The sequence below is a fragment of the Anopheles aquasalis genome, chromosome 3 (assembly GCF_943734665.1).
Source record: "Anopheles aquasalis chromosome 3, idAnoAquaMG_Q_19, whole genome shotgun sequence".
In the NCBI taxonomy this organism is placed as follows: domain Eukaryota; kingdom Metazoa; phylum Arthropoda; class Insecta; order Diptera; family Culicidae; genus Anopheles; species Anopheles aquasalis.
Genome location: NC_064878.1, coordinates 4,412,259 through 4,427,500, shown reverse-complemented (window position 1 = coordinate 4,427,500; position 15,242 = coordinate 4,412,259). Strand labels below are relative to the sequence as shown.

General features: G+C 50.2%; 1 protein-coding gene across 2 annotated transcripts in view; it reads left to right on the top strand.

Moving 5' to 3' along the window:
* Positions 1-15,242, top strand: part of LOC126575715 (cyclic AMP response element-binding protein A) — an 86,916-nt gene that overhangs the window by 61,263 nt on the left and 10,411 nt on the right. For both annotated transcript variants that reach the window (XM_050236559.1, XM_050236558.1), the window contains exon 2: positions 7,133-7,361. In XM_050236559.1, coding sequence (XP_050092516.1) covers positions 7,133-7,361 — 229 coding nt within the window. The remainder of the gene's footprint in view (positions 1-7,132; positions 7,362-15,242) is intronic.

The window sequence follows — 15,242 nt, the reverse complement described above, 5'->3', positions numbered from 1 at the left end:
TCCTGCCCAGCCCAGCCCAGCCCAGCGCACACCTTTCTCAGGTTGGTGGTCATCAAGACCAAGAAGTGTCATTTAGCCAAGGCATACGCACACGCGCGCACGGTACACACTACGGGGCACCTTTCAGCTTACTCATCTGTTTAGCATAAATTCGTAAAGTGGCCACACTACAGTGGCAGTAGGGGGAGTTTGTGAGCTTGAGGAGAGTATCCTCCTTCTGCTCCTCCTTCTCCTTCTCTAAGGTGAGTAATCGCGACAGTTCATTGCCTTCTGGTTTCGGGCACGATTATCATGATTCCGATGTCAAGGACGTGGATACCAAGCGATGGTTTGATCATCGAGGTCAATTGAATTCGAAAACACAATAGAAAGTCTAAGCCCCCTAATAGTGCTCCTGAAGCAAGCGAGGCATTTGCCCTTGATCGTAGGAAGTGAATTCCGCACATTCTTATCCCAGCACCACTGGCGGGAGTGTCTGTATCGATCCAGTACCATCACGCGGCGCTACTGGGCGTTGAGCTGCTCGAGACCTGACCTGATCTGCGCCGCCACCTCGCGACTTGAATGCACGGCTGGAATGCAGCCAGAGCACGTAGTCCGTGGAGGAGAAAGGGAGCTGAACCGCATTTGAAGGAATGTCGCGAAAAGGCGAGGGGATAATAGACACGGTTTCGCCTCACCTCGATGCCACCTTCGTCTTCGTGTGGAAGAGAAACCGTTACTCAGAGGGTTCTACGATCAGGGCGTTCGTTCGATTGGACGCGTGTGCCATAGCCGGTGCCGGATGGTGACTAGACCGTGGAGTGGTTGGTGAATGGATTAGGTCGCGAAGACCAAATAGAGAGGGAGCGAGAGGGCGCCTGCTGAATTGCGGGAATCGTGGAGTGAGTCATTGCTTGTTGGGCACAAATAATCCAAGAGAAACAGATACCAGAATTTATCAGAAGATCTAGAGTTACCTGCGGGGGGTTTGAACTCCTAGAGTCTGCTTTTGGAATGTCACAGGCTGCTCTGATCGCCACTTTTATGAATGAACAAGCAACAGTGAGTGCATTTGGATCAGCAAAAGCTCGACAGAGTCGTTGCAGCTAAGCTAATGCAGGTGCTACACGCCTGCGATTGCGCACACGAGCTGCATCCTTGACCGATAACGCGAGGTAGATGCACCCCGGGTGCGAAAGGAAAACAAAACCGTGCCAGTGAACGCTGCCTTCGCCGCACGTGCACATGGTGATGATTAGAAGAGACCTTGAACGCCGTTATCATTTTGCCCAGGAATAGCATCACGCGCTGCTCTTGATTCTGGTGCCTCAAAGGCGATGCTGGGAATCATAAAATTGCGAAAGCATTGATCCCTGGCACAGGCCCTATATCGCTCTTGACAGAATCTGAAAGTCTCGCGTGATCGGGTGAAAGTATTGCGGTTCAAGGAATTATCAAAAAATATATCAGATCCACGATCCGGTCCACGAACACACACAGACCGCACCCCGCTCGATCTGGCTCGAGCCTGATTCGCGAAATCGAGCAGCGGGGCGTTTCCCGCGACCATTCACTCACTACGCTGGTTACGTGAGCGTCCTGGTGGTAGGTTGGCTGAAAATCAATCACGATTAATTACAGACGACGCCCTCGGGAGAGGGAGGCGCCCGCCTTTTGCATATTACATACCGTTGCGGTTGTTGCTTTTATGCTGGTGCTGGTGAGTTGAGTGAGAAAAATGAAACTTCAAAACCTCGAAATCGCCTTAAGCGGACAGAAACCGTGACAGGATAGTGCGATTGCGAGCAAGATATCAGCGCGAGCGCCAGCAAGGGGCGCCTTTTGAGGGGCTTGCAAATGCAAATTATGCTACCCGTTCACTTTGGATCCTGGCGTTCCTTTTTTTGAATTAAAACTGAAAACAATCTGTCTGTCTGCTCGCGATATTGAACCATTTTATGGATGGTTTTTATTGTCGCTAATCACACCTCAGATGCGTTTGTTTGTGCATTTTTATGCTGCGTGCAATATGCAGCGCGTAGCTTCCGTTTAATTTTGTGATCATCACTCGCATCGAGGATCTCTCCACTTCACTCCACGGTGTGTATCATCAAATCAATTAGCATCGCGCGATGACGAGTCTGATGATGATGAGTGGTTTCCATTTTTTTTTATTGCGTCCCCAAAAAGGTATCCTGGGGTGTTGATCGATCTTGGTTCGTTGCTGGAGAGAGTGAAACAAGGAAATTGGAAATCGCATACTCGCCAGATGATCGAGATCGCGAAGGCGAGTGAAAGGTGTGCTCTATGTTTTGACATTTTCGGAACCTTTCGTCGTGCCACGAACTGAATTCATCATTCACGAGGTGAATGGCTGATCACACGCTGGATCACACGATTTGATTGAGAATTGAGATCGTTTTTCAGAATAAATGGATCGATTTGCAACGTTTTCGCTTTCACCATTCCAATCTGCGAGAGGAACAAATGAATTCAGGATTGGTTTTTTGTTCACAAAATAGAAAGAGAGCTGGTGCTCTATAATTTTTGCGGGCCAATTGCGTAAACGTCACCGCAGCACCGAGCAACGATCTTAGGACCGAGCAGAAGCTTGACACCTCCGCAAAAGGGGGTGCGGTTCCGTTGTGCGGCGTCAGGAGTGTTGTGGTGCTCGTATGTGTGCTTGTTACCAACAAAACAAGCCGCAATGCCCGCTGCCGAAAAGCTGCCGGTCAGAGGTTTCGCAATGTCGCGCAGCGAGATTTGCAAACGATGCGGGATCCGCTGCGAGTATGACAGAGCGAAAGGGGAACGATGCGGACCGCAATTTGAACCGAGTGACGAAAAGGGAGTGAAGAAAAGTCGAAAAGAAGAATGACACACACGCGGGCGCGCGCAAGCTGGGGCCAAATATTTGCTCCCCACAATCGCAACGGTTCGCAAATTTCGGCAAATTCGGAGCGCTCGTTCGCTGGCGTTCCTGGGGCTGAATGGCCACCCTGAAGCCCCGCCGCTTTTGTAGGTCAAACCGCGTGCCAACTGCGCGAATGCCAAGACGCAAATGCGCACCAACCCCGTCTTGGTGCTGCGTCATTCACTCTAAGACCGGCCAGATCACGGTTTTTGGTCTCGAAGTTGCCGGCGCCGCCGGATGAATCATGTTTTGGTTACGGTGTGCCACACACAACGGGTTTATTAGGTCATGAGGGAAGGAGAGCATAGATTTCGGGTGTGTTCGCGAGACACAACAGAGACCCTTTGTACCTCGGACTGGGTGATCACTGATCACTGATGTTGTTGCCATGTTGGCGCAGATGCCGCGATCGAAGGGAGAACCGCACCCCATTCTGCCCAGCCCACACCTACCCACAATTAATAATCGCAATTGCCGTGATCGCGAGAGTGAAAGTCAACCAAAGCGACAAAGCGATCGAAGCGAGCGATCGATCAGGTCGGCAACAATCGCCTTTTTGGAGTGGAATGGCGAATGGTGATCCCATGCGGGTACCTCGCTGCGATTGCGCTGTGGAAGGAGTAGCTTGTTGGAATGCTCTCATAACTCACTCTATAATCTCTCTCTTTCTCTCTCTCTCTCGATCTCTCTGTGACTCATTAACGTGCAGGATGATAACGAGAGAAGCGAGAGATTCGTTTACAGCTTCTTTTAACGACAAAAAAGTTAATACTTTGAATCGATCGCAATGATCCGCATCCTTCCACCACTCTCCACCCATCTTAATATCGATTATTTGATTCTTGGTTTCCTTGTCGCTACCGCGTTGCCAACCCCCTTCTCGATGGCAGCAGCGGCGACAGCGACCCAAAACCTCATTGTCGTAACCTCGCTAACAAGAGCCCCCAAAAAGGAAGCTAAATGGTGGTCGACAAAGAGAGAAAAGAAAGATAAAGAAAGGGAGCTAGAGAGAAAGAGAGTGAAAATACAAACACAACATAAAAAAACTGTTCAAAAGAGACGAACGAACGAACTTAAATGACGCCGAACGACGATAAACGACCGAGCTGACCCCGGGAGCTGTAATTACCGGGCCGCCGGATCGCTGATTAAATTGTTTGTCGCGCCGCCACAAATCGATCCGGATTGAAAAGCGGTTTCTCACCGTCCTCCGATCGCAGTACCGATTATCGGGACCTCGTGGCTTCTGCTTCTGTGCTTCCCCCCCACAAAAAAAAAACAGTCAACCCTCAACTCCCAACCTACGAGCGAGGATATCGAGGATCGAGCGACGATGCTTTGTCCAGGTCCAGTCCAGGAGCGGAACAGGTTCCCTGGGAGTGATCGGAAAAAGGTGGAGAAATGGCCAATTGTCGGAAGAGCAACGCGTGATCGTGATCCTTCCCCTTCGCCCGCGGGACCGGGTGCGTTACGTAGCCCCTTTTCTGCTCCATAATCACGATCATAAAGGACTCAAATAATAAACGATAATTCCATTGCGACCGACCGTTCATTGGAATGTCTTTTGAAACCTTTTTGTGTCCTTGTTCCGTGTCCGGTGTGTGTTCTTTTCCTTCTTAGGACCGTGGTATCGGTAGCACGGTTGCGTTGATAATGGCCGCCCTCTTTCTCTCTCTCTCCGTACACACCCGGAACACACGCGAGGAAAGTTTGGAACGCTGGAATGTGGTGGCCGCGCGAAGAAAGCCACCAAAGAGAGAACGCTCCAAAAGGGAGAAAGAAGAAATTGAAGGTGGTAGCGATCCCGGCCGCGGGGGAGAGAAGCGCAAAAAGGGCCACAAAGGGCACCCTCTAACCCCTTCCCCCATTCTGGTTGGTGAAAGGAAAGGACTCGCGTTGCGCGTTAGTGAAGGTGCAGAGCTCTTAGCACCGAGAAACCATCGAAACCATCTGGGCCAGGAAAATGAAAGTAGTTCTACCTGTTTCGGCGTGAGCAAGTGCCTGGCAAGTGTGGCCGGTGGTCGGGGGTCCACGCGTTCTTCTTCTCGCCCTCGCGAATCGCCACCGCCACAAATTGAGGTTATGTTGAACGGCGAAGAACGGTGTGGGATTTTTGGGGGTTTCTTGTGCGTTCTCGGGAACGGAACTCGCTCCTGGCATTCCTGGCACCCCAATCTCGGTCACAAACACAGAGAGAGAGACGGGAAAATGGGGTGGAAAAGATCCAACTTCCCTTCGCTGCACACGCATCGCATCGCTAATGATGGTTGCTTTTGAGTTGCGTTCCTTCGCACTCAAAGCAGGCTGCGACAGTCCTCCACTCAAAACACTGCCAGCGTTGCCAGCATGCGTGGTACGCAACGAGAGGACCTCGGACGCAACCTCCGGATGGGAATTGGGAATTGAATTGAGAAGTTATTAGCTCGTTAAACGTTCTCGTGGCTCAACCTCGCTCGGTCGCGTTTATGGCAAACAAATAAACAAACAACACACCAGTCTCTTGGACACATGTTGGCAGCGGCGGCGTCGGCGGCGTCGGCGGCTTAACCATCGTTTTTATGAGCGAGCTCCAAGGGTCATAAAACGAGGGATGGATTGGGCGTTCCTGGGACCTTCAAGTGCATCTTGGCCACCGAAAGCGACTTGCACTGGGAAGACACAGAGAGAGAAAGAGAGAGAGAGAGAGAGAGAGAGAGAGAGAGAGAGAGAGAGAGAGAGAGAGAGAGAGAGAGAGAGAGAGAGAGAGAGAGAGAGTGATGAGTTGATGAGCAGATTCCTTGAGCGAGTTTGGTGCCTTTTAGTTTATGATCTCCATTTGCCACCTTACACCGAACACAGGTGCGTGCCGGCATGCGGCGCGTCGTCTATGCTAATGATCCTCACCCTCACCCTCGATTGAGGTTTTGCGTAAATTAGCCCTTACCATCCCGCCGAAAAGCTCGTCGATTGCCTGAGAAGCCGAGAACCGCTGGAGAATCCTCCCCCCCCCCCCCCCTCCACTAGTGAATTGACGTGGGAATGTGGATTCGTAAAATAGTCTCTCTTCTCAGTCTCCGCCCCAAGCAAAAGACCACCCGAAGGTTGTTGTTTCAGCCGAGGGGGGCGGTTGTCTTAACATATTCATCTCGCCAACAACCTTTTCCCATCAAAATCGAGCAAATCGGGCATCGCAGACCGGTTCCATTCTTACATTGTCCGCACCTCGCAGAGCTCGAGAGAGCGAGGGGGAGAAGTGCCAGAGGGTCTCAATGGAACAGCTTAATCTTGGCCTCTCGGATCCGCACTTCGTTTTAGGCGTTCTTCGATGCTCTAGGGCTGCTCTCCCTTTGCCCCTAGATCTTTTGCCATAAAACAATGTTAAACACACTGCTTTCTGCTCCTTCGAAGCGCCACCATTAAAGGAGTCTCCTTCTTCTTCTTCTTCTGTTCCTCGTAAACCAACAGTCGCCAACGAGACACGCAGCTCGTGACACGCACTTTCAAAAGCCGCAGTCATTGCCCTCGGGTGGGACCGTAAATATGGAATCATATTTACAGTTATCCGGCGCTTGGTTGGCGTGTCTGCGGTGCGTTCAAATCGCAGCCGAAAGCTCAAAATGCTGAACCAGATCATCAGGATAATCATTTGGGGCGGTGAGGTTTGGGATGACATTCCATCACCACAAAGTCTTTTGGCAGTTTTAATCATTCTTCCAGCCCTCCAACTAAAGCTGGCTCTCTAAGCTCCTAACTATCCCCTTTATGGCGCCGCTCAAATGTTTTCCATTGATTCATTGATCTAACGCATACGCATTCTATTCCTGGTCGTTAATTTTGTGAATTAAGCTCCCCCTCCCCTCTTGAAATCCAATCCCAATAAGGGGACCCCCTCGAACTGGTGCATCATGGGTTCGCGAGCATGCTAAGCTTGGCATAAACACGCGATCGCATTGGCGCCAACCAGCAGATGACCGTCGGGACGGTTCGTCGCCTACCGTTGCGTTGCAGTCTTTTGTGCAAAGTTCACCACATGTTTTTGTGACATTGACGCAGGCGACACCCATCGCAGCAGTTAAAGATGCGAGATGAATAATGTATCTGTTTTTGTCCCGAAAACACGTGAGATCCATCATCAACACCGATCGTCAGCTGGTTGATGATTCCGTTGTGTTGTCACCGAGAAATGCAAAGTGATCTGCCGGTGAATTAATTTGTCAATATTTTCATCTTCTTTTCACTCCTACTCCTCCTCTCCAGAACCTGCCGGACACACTGAAGCTGTCCAACTATCCCGAGCTGCAGGACTGGATGGATCATGGTTCGAAGCTGCCGCCCGTCATCCTGAACGACAAACTGATGACCGATGCGATCATCGGGTCGTGTATGCCGATCAAAACCGAGCACTCGTACAGCCTCAACTCGGACGGTGACTCGCTGCCGGACTCGATCCCCGACTCACCGCACAGCCTGCAGAACAAGATGGATGGTAAGAAAAATTATTTTAAACTTAGGATCCTTTGGGGGGAAATATAGGGACTACTTGTTGAGAGGGAGAGAGAGAGAGGGCGGGCCCGGTGAATGTTACGTAACCCGCGATCGCCACCGATGCAGCATCTCATCCAGAAGTATCGCCGTCATCATCATCATCATCATCCGGTGCCACTTGGATCAATATTGGCTTCTCTGGTGGCCCCAGGATATGGCCTGTACGGTGACGTGCAAGAGATCGAGGTCAGCCGGGCGAGAGCCCAAAGCGCGTCGCGTTAGCAACTCCGGCAACGTGTGCATGAGTATGTTCTAGATGCTTCTCTCGCTCCAGCCGCTCTTGTTGCTCGCTGAAAGCATATATTTACCCAAGTGTGCCATGGCGATGAGCTCGCCGGCTGATGCAAAACAGATTTGAAGGCCACCGCACCTCAAAACCGCAAAGGATCGATACTACGCCCAAAGTTACGTCGCATCTAGATCAATGATCGATATTTAGCGCCCGAAAAGGTCACCTTTTCCGCTTTGTCTCCACTCTAATCCAGCACCAGTGCCATGCATTAGAGTATCCTAAGTTGACATTTCCCTAAACGCTAATGTCTCTGGGGGGCTTAAGAAGCACTTGCTATGGGCCTGCAACTGAATCTCGAATGACAAGTTGGTTATGTTTGCCAGAAGAAAAAAAAACAGTCTGCACTATCGACGGCACGTTAGAGAGAGAGAGAGAGAGGTGAGGTAACGCGTGCAAGAGATGTTCATTTGTAGAAGAAGCAGGCCATAGCACTCGTCGGAGAAGGTTCCAGTTGTAGCAGCTGTTCGGGAGTGATTATTGTTTCAGGTTTTTATCACTCCAAATTTCTGGGAACTGACGTGTGTTTACAGCTCCTTCTGCTCCTCCTCGTGCGTCTTCCAACAAAGCTGGACAAGCATCACCTAAATGCTATCGAAACTAGATCTAGACACTGCGCGATAGCTCGATCGTCTGCGGTTGAATATTCAGCAGCAGCATTAAGTGCATCGCTGATATACATTTTTAGATAGCTCTTTAGCGTATTTCAATTGAAGAGAATTTAATTGAACAAGTGCTGGTACTAATGAGCCTACGGTCATCGCCTGGTTGGTAAAAAGATTTTCCAAAACTTTCCTCCAACTCATTTGCCCTTATCTGGCCCGTCACTTAAAGAGCCTCCAAGAGCGGAGACCGAAAGCGAAGCGATAGCACGCTCCATATTTATGTCTCCAACAGTAGCGCCCGTTAAACGACTGCACCCCCTCCCGAAGTTAATCATTGGAGTGAGATGTGATTAAATTAATTTTAATGGAGAGCCAGGCCGGTTGGCTTGTTACTTAGCCCCCCTCCGGTTAGCTAATAGGTGCGCCCGCGGTTGCATCGGGGTCCTCAATCAGGCTTCCGTTTGTCGTTTGCGGTCGCCAAAACTCGTTTCCCTTCAGCAGCAGACGGGTTGATTAATATTTTATCCACCGACCGACCGGTACATAGATATGTTTGTTGAGACGTTCCCCTAATGTTTCGCTCTAACTTTTCGCCACAACTCTCATTAGCACCGAAGAGTGATTGAAATCGCGTCGATCGATCGGTGGACGGGCGAACGGCAAATGGCATTTTGGTGGGGCCTTTCCCTTGCTCCCTGGTGCTCGCACTGCTGGTGGGAATACAGTTTGGCCTTTGCCTATTGGAATGGCTTACCGGTTTTGTGGTACGCTGGCGTCCCGGTGTTTCTTCGACTTCTCGGCCACGAGCAACAATGTTGCATGAGAGCGCCTCATGGCGAATGGCTCTCATGCGTGTGCAGCGCCGATGATGAATGCTGATGGAAAGTCGGATTAGGGAGAGGGGAGCTCAGCGCGATCGCGGAGGGTCTTTCTCACTCGCTCGAGGAACACGAGTAGCACAGAGTCCCCGCGTTTAATGCCAGCGTAGATGCGCTTAATTGATTGCATTGCCCTGTTCCTTGGGCCGCTCGTGAACATGAATCCTCTTTAGCATTCGCTCACGATCATCACGATCATCGCCTCTCGGAGAGCCACTTTTGCCGTTTTGCGGAGGTGGGAACGGAAAGCAGCTTATCGATCGGTTTGCGATCGCCTGTGTTTTTGGGGGCTAAAGGGAGAAGATTCCCCTCGAAAACAGAAGGTCGATGATCGATTCTTGTATTGTTCCAACTTCGTGAGCCCTTCCCAGACCCCGTTTTTCGTCCTTGGGACATTCGGTGTCTCAGTTCGACTTCGGTGACTCATCTGAGCGATCGTGAGGTCGCTCGCTCTCGCTCAACGAGTGAGCAGAGATTGAGTCATTGGCTCAAAATGCCAATCAGCTGCTGCTGCTGCTGCTGCTGCTGCTGCTGGGGAGACGGAAAGTTGATCCGAGGGAACACTTTCACGTTCAAGGCGCGGGTATCCGAAGTGAACCAATTCCACCGTGCGATCGCACGCTCGCGATCGTGATCGGTGTGACAAATTTGCAATCACCACCGCACACACGCATGCACGCAAGGCGAGGTGAGTGGCCCGACAAAATGGCAGAATAAATAACGTCAGAAGTGAGACATTCGGGGTTTTTTTTCTGTTGTTGCATTTTTTGCGCAAACTTGGAACGAGTCAAATGTCGACGAATCGGTGCCGTTAAAGTACGAAAGTTGTCCTGTTGCCAGCCCCCGAAAATGTCGCGTGATAGTTGCTCCAACTAGTTGCAACGATCACATTTCCTTCACGATATTCACTATCTGGTGTCTGGATTTTTGGTTTTTGTCGACTTCTGCTTTGTGCATAGATGCAACCGAGGCCTTTGGGTCGAGCCCAACTTAATCTGCTTTTAATAATGCCACCGAGCCATAAACTGCGGCTCAGCGGGTTCGAAAATGGATTGCATTTTTTGTTGCTATCACGTTTAACAACACAGCATGATGAGGGAGCTCTGTAACAGGTGAGGTGTTAGTTGTGAGTTGATAACGTTAAACAACAAGCAAGAAAAAAACATTCAAAAACATAAAACAAACAACATGCCCGTCCAACAATCAGCGCAACAACATTGTAACAGAACGCAGAGCACCAATGGGCGCCAATTCAATTAAAATGAAATCAATTCACCAATACCGCTGATGTGTGCACGCATTCCTTCATTCTTCTTCGTCTCCTGCTGCTGCTGCTGCTGTTGCTGCCCATTTGTCCGGAATCATCAGCATTTACAACTGTAAACATGGTTTATGTTCGCCGACGCGCCGAACGCCTGCCTTTGCTTTGCGGCGATTAATTAACTGTTAATGAAAAGCGAAGAAAAAGCCCCTGGGCAGAGGAATTCATCCGGAAGTACCGAATACGCGAGCGAACACCAGTCGGAACATCATCATCATCATCATCATCAGTCAGTCAGCCAGCCATCCAGCCTCTTGCTGCTGCAGCTCGGTGATCGCTGAATGTTGCAATTCCACTCGAGCGAATTAAAGGCTCGAGCTGAAGTTGAGGAACTCTCACCACACGCCAACACGTGCTCGGCATCAGCAAAAGCTGCGTCCGATTCCGGTGGAGAAGAGGCGCATAGGGGGGATCCGGATTTGGGCCGCCATCAAGCGTCGACTAACTACCGCTACGGTGGGCGAGCTCTTCGAGTCCTAGAGACCACAGAGCCTCGCCTTCTTAGTTAGCAAAAAGTGACAAAAAACGAAAATGGCGCGCCCCGGTGATCAACATAAATCAGCTCGCAAGTATGCCAGATTCGATGCGCACGATGTGAATTGAAATACCAAAAACGGTTTACTTTCCTGCGACCCCCATTCCGCCTTAGTTCCTCAGCCGGAAGTTACTGCAAATTGACACCTTTTTTGAGGGGGGGCGTTACTTACCTTTGTACTTTATAGTGAGCAAGCGATCGATCTGGTTCGTTGTACTCTTGCTTTCTTGGCACTTTTGCTGCATTAAAACAAATCATGGTGAGTTATATGAGAAGTGACAAATTTCGGGTGCAATAAACAGCAACATTTCGACTCGAAATCGATTGAATTCGAACATAAATCTGAGGCCAAATGCTTGGGCATGAACTCCAGAAAGAACAAGCAAACCTCGTCCAAACATCTTTCTGCGCGTTGCGATCAATGCGTTGCGTTGCGCACCACAAACGGATCGTAAGACCGGAACGTGTACGCGCGCGCAGAGTTGACGTCTTTTTATTATCTCTGCGCTGCTCTGTGGACTGTGCGTTAGCACACAGTGGCCCCAAAAACAGAAAACCACAAAACCACTCGGCCACCTCGGGAGTCAAGAGCTCCCGGGGGCTACCCGCGGGGGCTCACCGGTGCTCTGTTGGTTTCAAAAGTGAAAAAAAGAACAATAAATTCGCTTCGACACGATTGCATAACTTATTCGCGAATTTGCTCGCGCTGGTTCTCCACTTTCACACCCCCCTTTTCCCTCCCTCCGTTCCTTCTTCTTCCCTTTCCTTCCTTGCAACCGGATCACACGCCCTCGTTCTACGGTTTGACGAGCGAGCGAGCGAGCGAGCGAGCGAGCGAGCGGGCGAGCGACATATTCGCAATTATGCTGACCCATAACAGGGCCACAAAACCGGCACACACCTCCTGTCAGTGGGGACGAGGGAAAGGTGTGGCCGAAATTTAACCCCCTACCTCCCCACACTCCCCCAGCCCCCCCCCCGGGGGGGGATACAAAACTGGTCCGCCCTGGTGGTGGCCTTTTTGTTGCTTTCAATCTGAAAACCGCGAAAAGTGATGATTTCGTTCCAACTATTTGTTTGTGCCCTCCGCAGCACATACAAACACAAACACAAACGCACGCACACATACGTTCCAGAACCGGCCAGTTTTAATGGCTTAGCAAATATGTTAATGTCGCGTCCAATATCTGTTTGACTTTTCGGCGGTGTGCTCGCGATCGCACGTTCTGTGGCGAGTGTGCTGAGACAGCAGCGACAGCGATGTGAACTTTACGTGAACTCGCCCCTGGTTTCGGCCCCGAACCATCCGAGGATCGCAGATCGACGCGTAGTGTGTGATCGTAAATAACCGCTCCGGGGGCCGGTGATAAAACACAATCGCACAGAACGCGCGTTCTCTGAAGAACCGTCGCCGATCGCAGCGATCGCGCTCTCTGCTCTGATCTACCGGTTCACCAGTGCGCCGGTGTGTATGTGGGTTGCACTTTGTCCCCTGGCTGGTGGCCTTTCGAAGTGGAGTTTTACTGCCCAAAAAGCGGGCTCGCCACTACAGCAGGTTGTGAGATTCGCGTTTTTTTTTTGGGCGATCTTTTCGCCGCGATACCGGAATGCCAGTCCTCCTGCGCTGCGAATGTTATGCAATGGATCGGAATCGGCATTTCGGTCTGATGTTGCGTGGAGATTTCACGCAGGTTTGCTTGTATGAGAGAGAGAGAGAAAGAGAGAGAGCAAACAGGTCAGGCAGGGGAGTCGTTTTGTGTCTTTGCGTGGAGTGAGGGGCGCGAGGTTAATCGTTTTAATGGAAAAGGTTAACTTTGGCTATCAGCAATGTCCGCTTCTTTTTTGTGGGCAGCAGCAGCAGCAGCAACAAGATTAGAAAGGTGAAGGTAAAATGGTTGCTTTGCATCATCTGTACGATCTGTTCTTCATTTGCTGAGTTAATCTTGATTATTTCTACTTTACTTTACTTTACTTTGGTGATTAATGGTAGTTGATTTGAATGATTGGTTTGCTGCAATCATCGCACTTCCTTTTTCTGCATCAATTCAATCTCAACCAAAGATGAAGCTCCTCATGGACATTAAACACAAAAGAGAACGTGTAGATCTCCTATCCTCTAGTAAATGCGTTCGTTCCTTCTTTATCCCGCTTTGGCGTTTAGTTTTCCCCGCAAAACCCTTTTCGATGTCTTCTTCCCCTTTAAGACCCTTCAAGGCAGTTCGCTGCCGAGCTGCAACAGAAAAGAGCCAGCGCAGAGTCACGCAAAGCGCCCCCGGGGGCATAGTAAATAGAAAAATGCAGAGCCGAAGTAATAGCAAACACCGGCAACCCAGCGCCATTCACCACGATGAGGGTGACACGGCGAGCTGGCGACGCGTCGGTATTTGCCGCTTGGGGAAAAACAATTGACATAATTTCTGCGCTTTCTTCCCAGCTATTCGTTTTCACAGACACACTCGAGCGCACTTCTAAGAGTGATCCTCGGTTAGTGTCTCACGGAGCTTTTCCTCTCTCTCTCCCTTTCTGTGGATGGCACGATGCTGCTCCATCCATTCTACAATCCTATCGGTTCGGTTGAATGAAATTTCATTCATCGAGAGTGTGACTCGCAAGCAGCATCACCGCACAGAGAGAGAGAGAGAGAGAGAGAGGGAGAGCATGGGAGATCCATTTCAACCCCCCCGGGACTGGCGTCGTCGCCATCGTCTTGTGGCCCCATTCTGCGCGGTTTTCCCATTTCCCTTTTTTTTGCGCCAACTGCTTCTGCGCCATGCAACTAGCGACGAACTAGAGGCCAGTCCGCTTGGGTCGCATCTGGGGATCTGCGATCGATCGATCGAATGGTGGAGCGATCGCAATCACGCGTTCGTGCACGCGCACACTCGGCCACAAGATTCGATCTCGATCTCGCAATCTTCGCGGCTGGTTCGTCGCTTGTGGCCTGGCTGCGCCTAGTGACCACCCCCCAGGGAGGGCCGAGGGGCGGTGCGTCAGATTGAGTCATTCTGGATGACGGCCGAGGAAAAGGGCAGGGGAAAATCGAAAAAACCCAGACCGTGCGTGCGAAAAAGGGAGTGGCGCATAATTGAACTCTCTCTCTCTCTCTCTCTCTCTCTCTCTCTCTCTCTCTCTCTCTCTCTCTCTCTCTCTCTTCTGTTTTCGATCGTTGAAGTCTTTCGTTTTTTTCTTGTTTTTCTTCTTCTTCGTCTTGGTGCTGGTGGTATGAAGAACCGATTGGATTCGGTACACGAATGTCGATGTCTTTCGTTGTGTCATTGACCCTCCCCGCCGTTCGCCACTTAAGGGGTTTATCTACGATCATGCGTATCGCTGATGATGATCGGTCTGTCACACAACGATCCGAACCACTCTATTTGAGTATCGTCGTGTATTAGTGTGAGTGTCTGTGTTTAGCGGATGGTGAAACTGTCCGGCTGATGTTTGAACACGTTTCTCCGGTTGTCAACGCAGTCGCCACTACGATTCCTCCTGCTATCCTCTTCTTGCTCGACTGCCTCTCAGCTGAAATGACTTTTAGCACGTGTTTAGCAGCTAATTAATGGCATAAAAGGTGACACTAAACGAAACGACTAGGCGTCCACCGCGGGTGAAGACCAGACATGAACCTAGAGCATCGTTCTTGGTCGATCGTTAGATCGTGGATTGGGATCTTCTAGGACTCTCCTGGTGGAAATTCTGCTCGAAGCAAACTCTACCACCACTTAAAGCATTCTAGCCGTAATGGCAAATGATGTCTTGAGCTCCAGTTGAGTGAAAAAGATACTTTTATTCAACCAAGCAGTATTTTGGTGAACTTCAAGTGAATCAATCCTACTTATCCGATATTTTTAGGTGAAATTTTTCGGATAAAACTTCTTAAAATCATGTGTTAACTACTTATTACAAGCTCTACTTGCACTATGAGTAGCAAATGCAGTAAAACAAATGGCTACCTTCGCTTCGACATCGATACCAGCTTGTACAACCCAGACAGACCTGCGTTGCGGTTGCTAAACCATATGTTCTATCCTATGTTCAATCAATCAAACATACAAACACACCCACAAATACCTGGTACGTGTGGCCATGGATGGAGATGGAAATGACAATAATTGTACAGCCGCGGCACACACAGCCCACTCCCCCCTCTGGAAACGTATGATTTATCTGCTTCAATCACACATTTGTCACTTT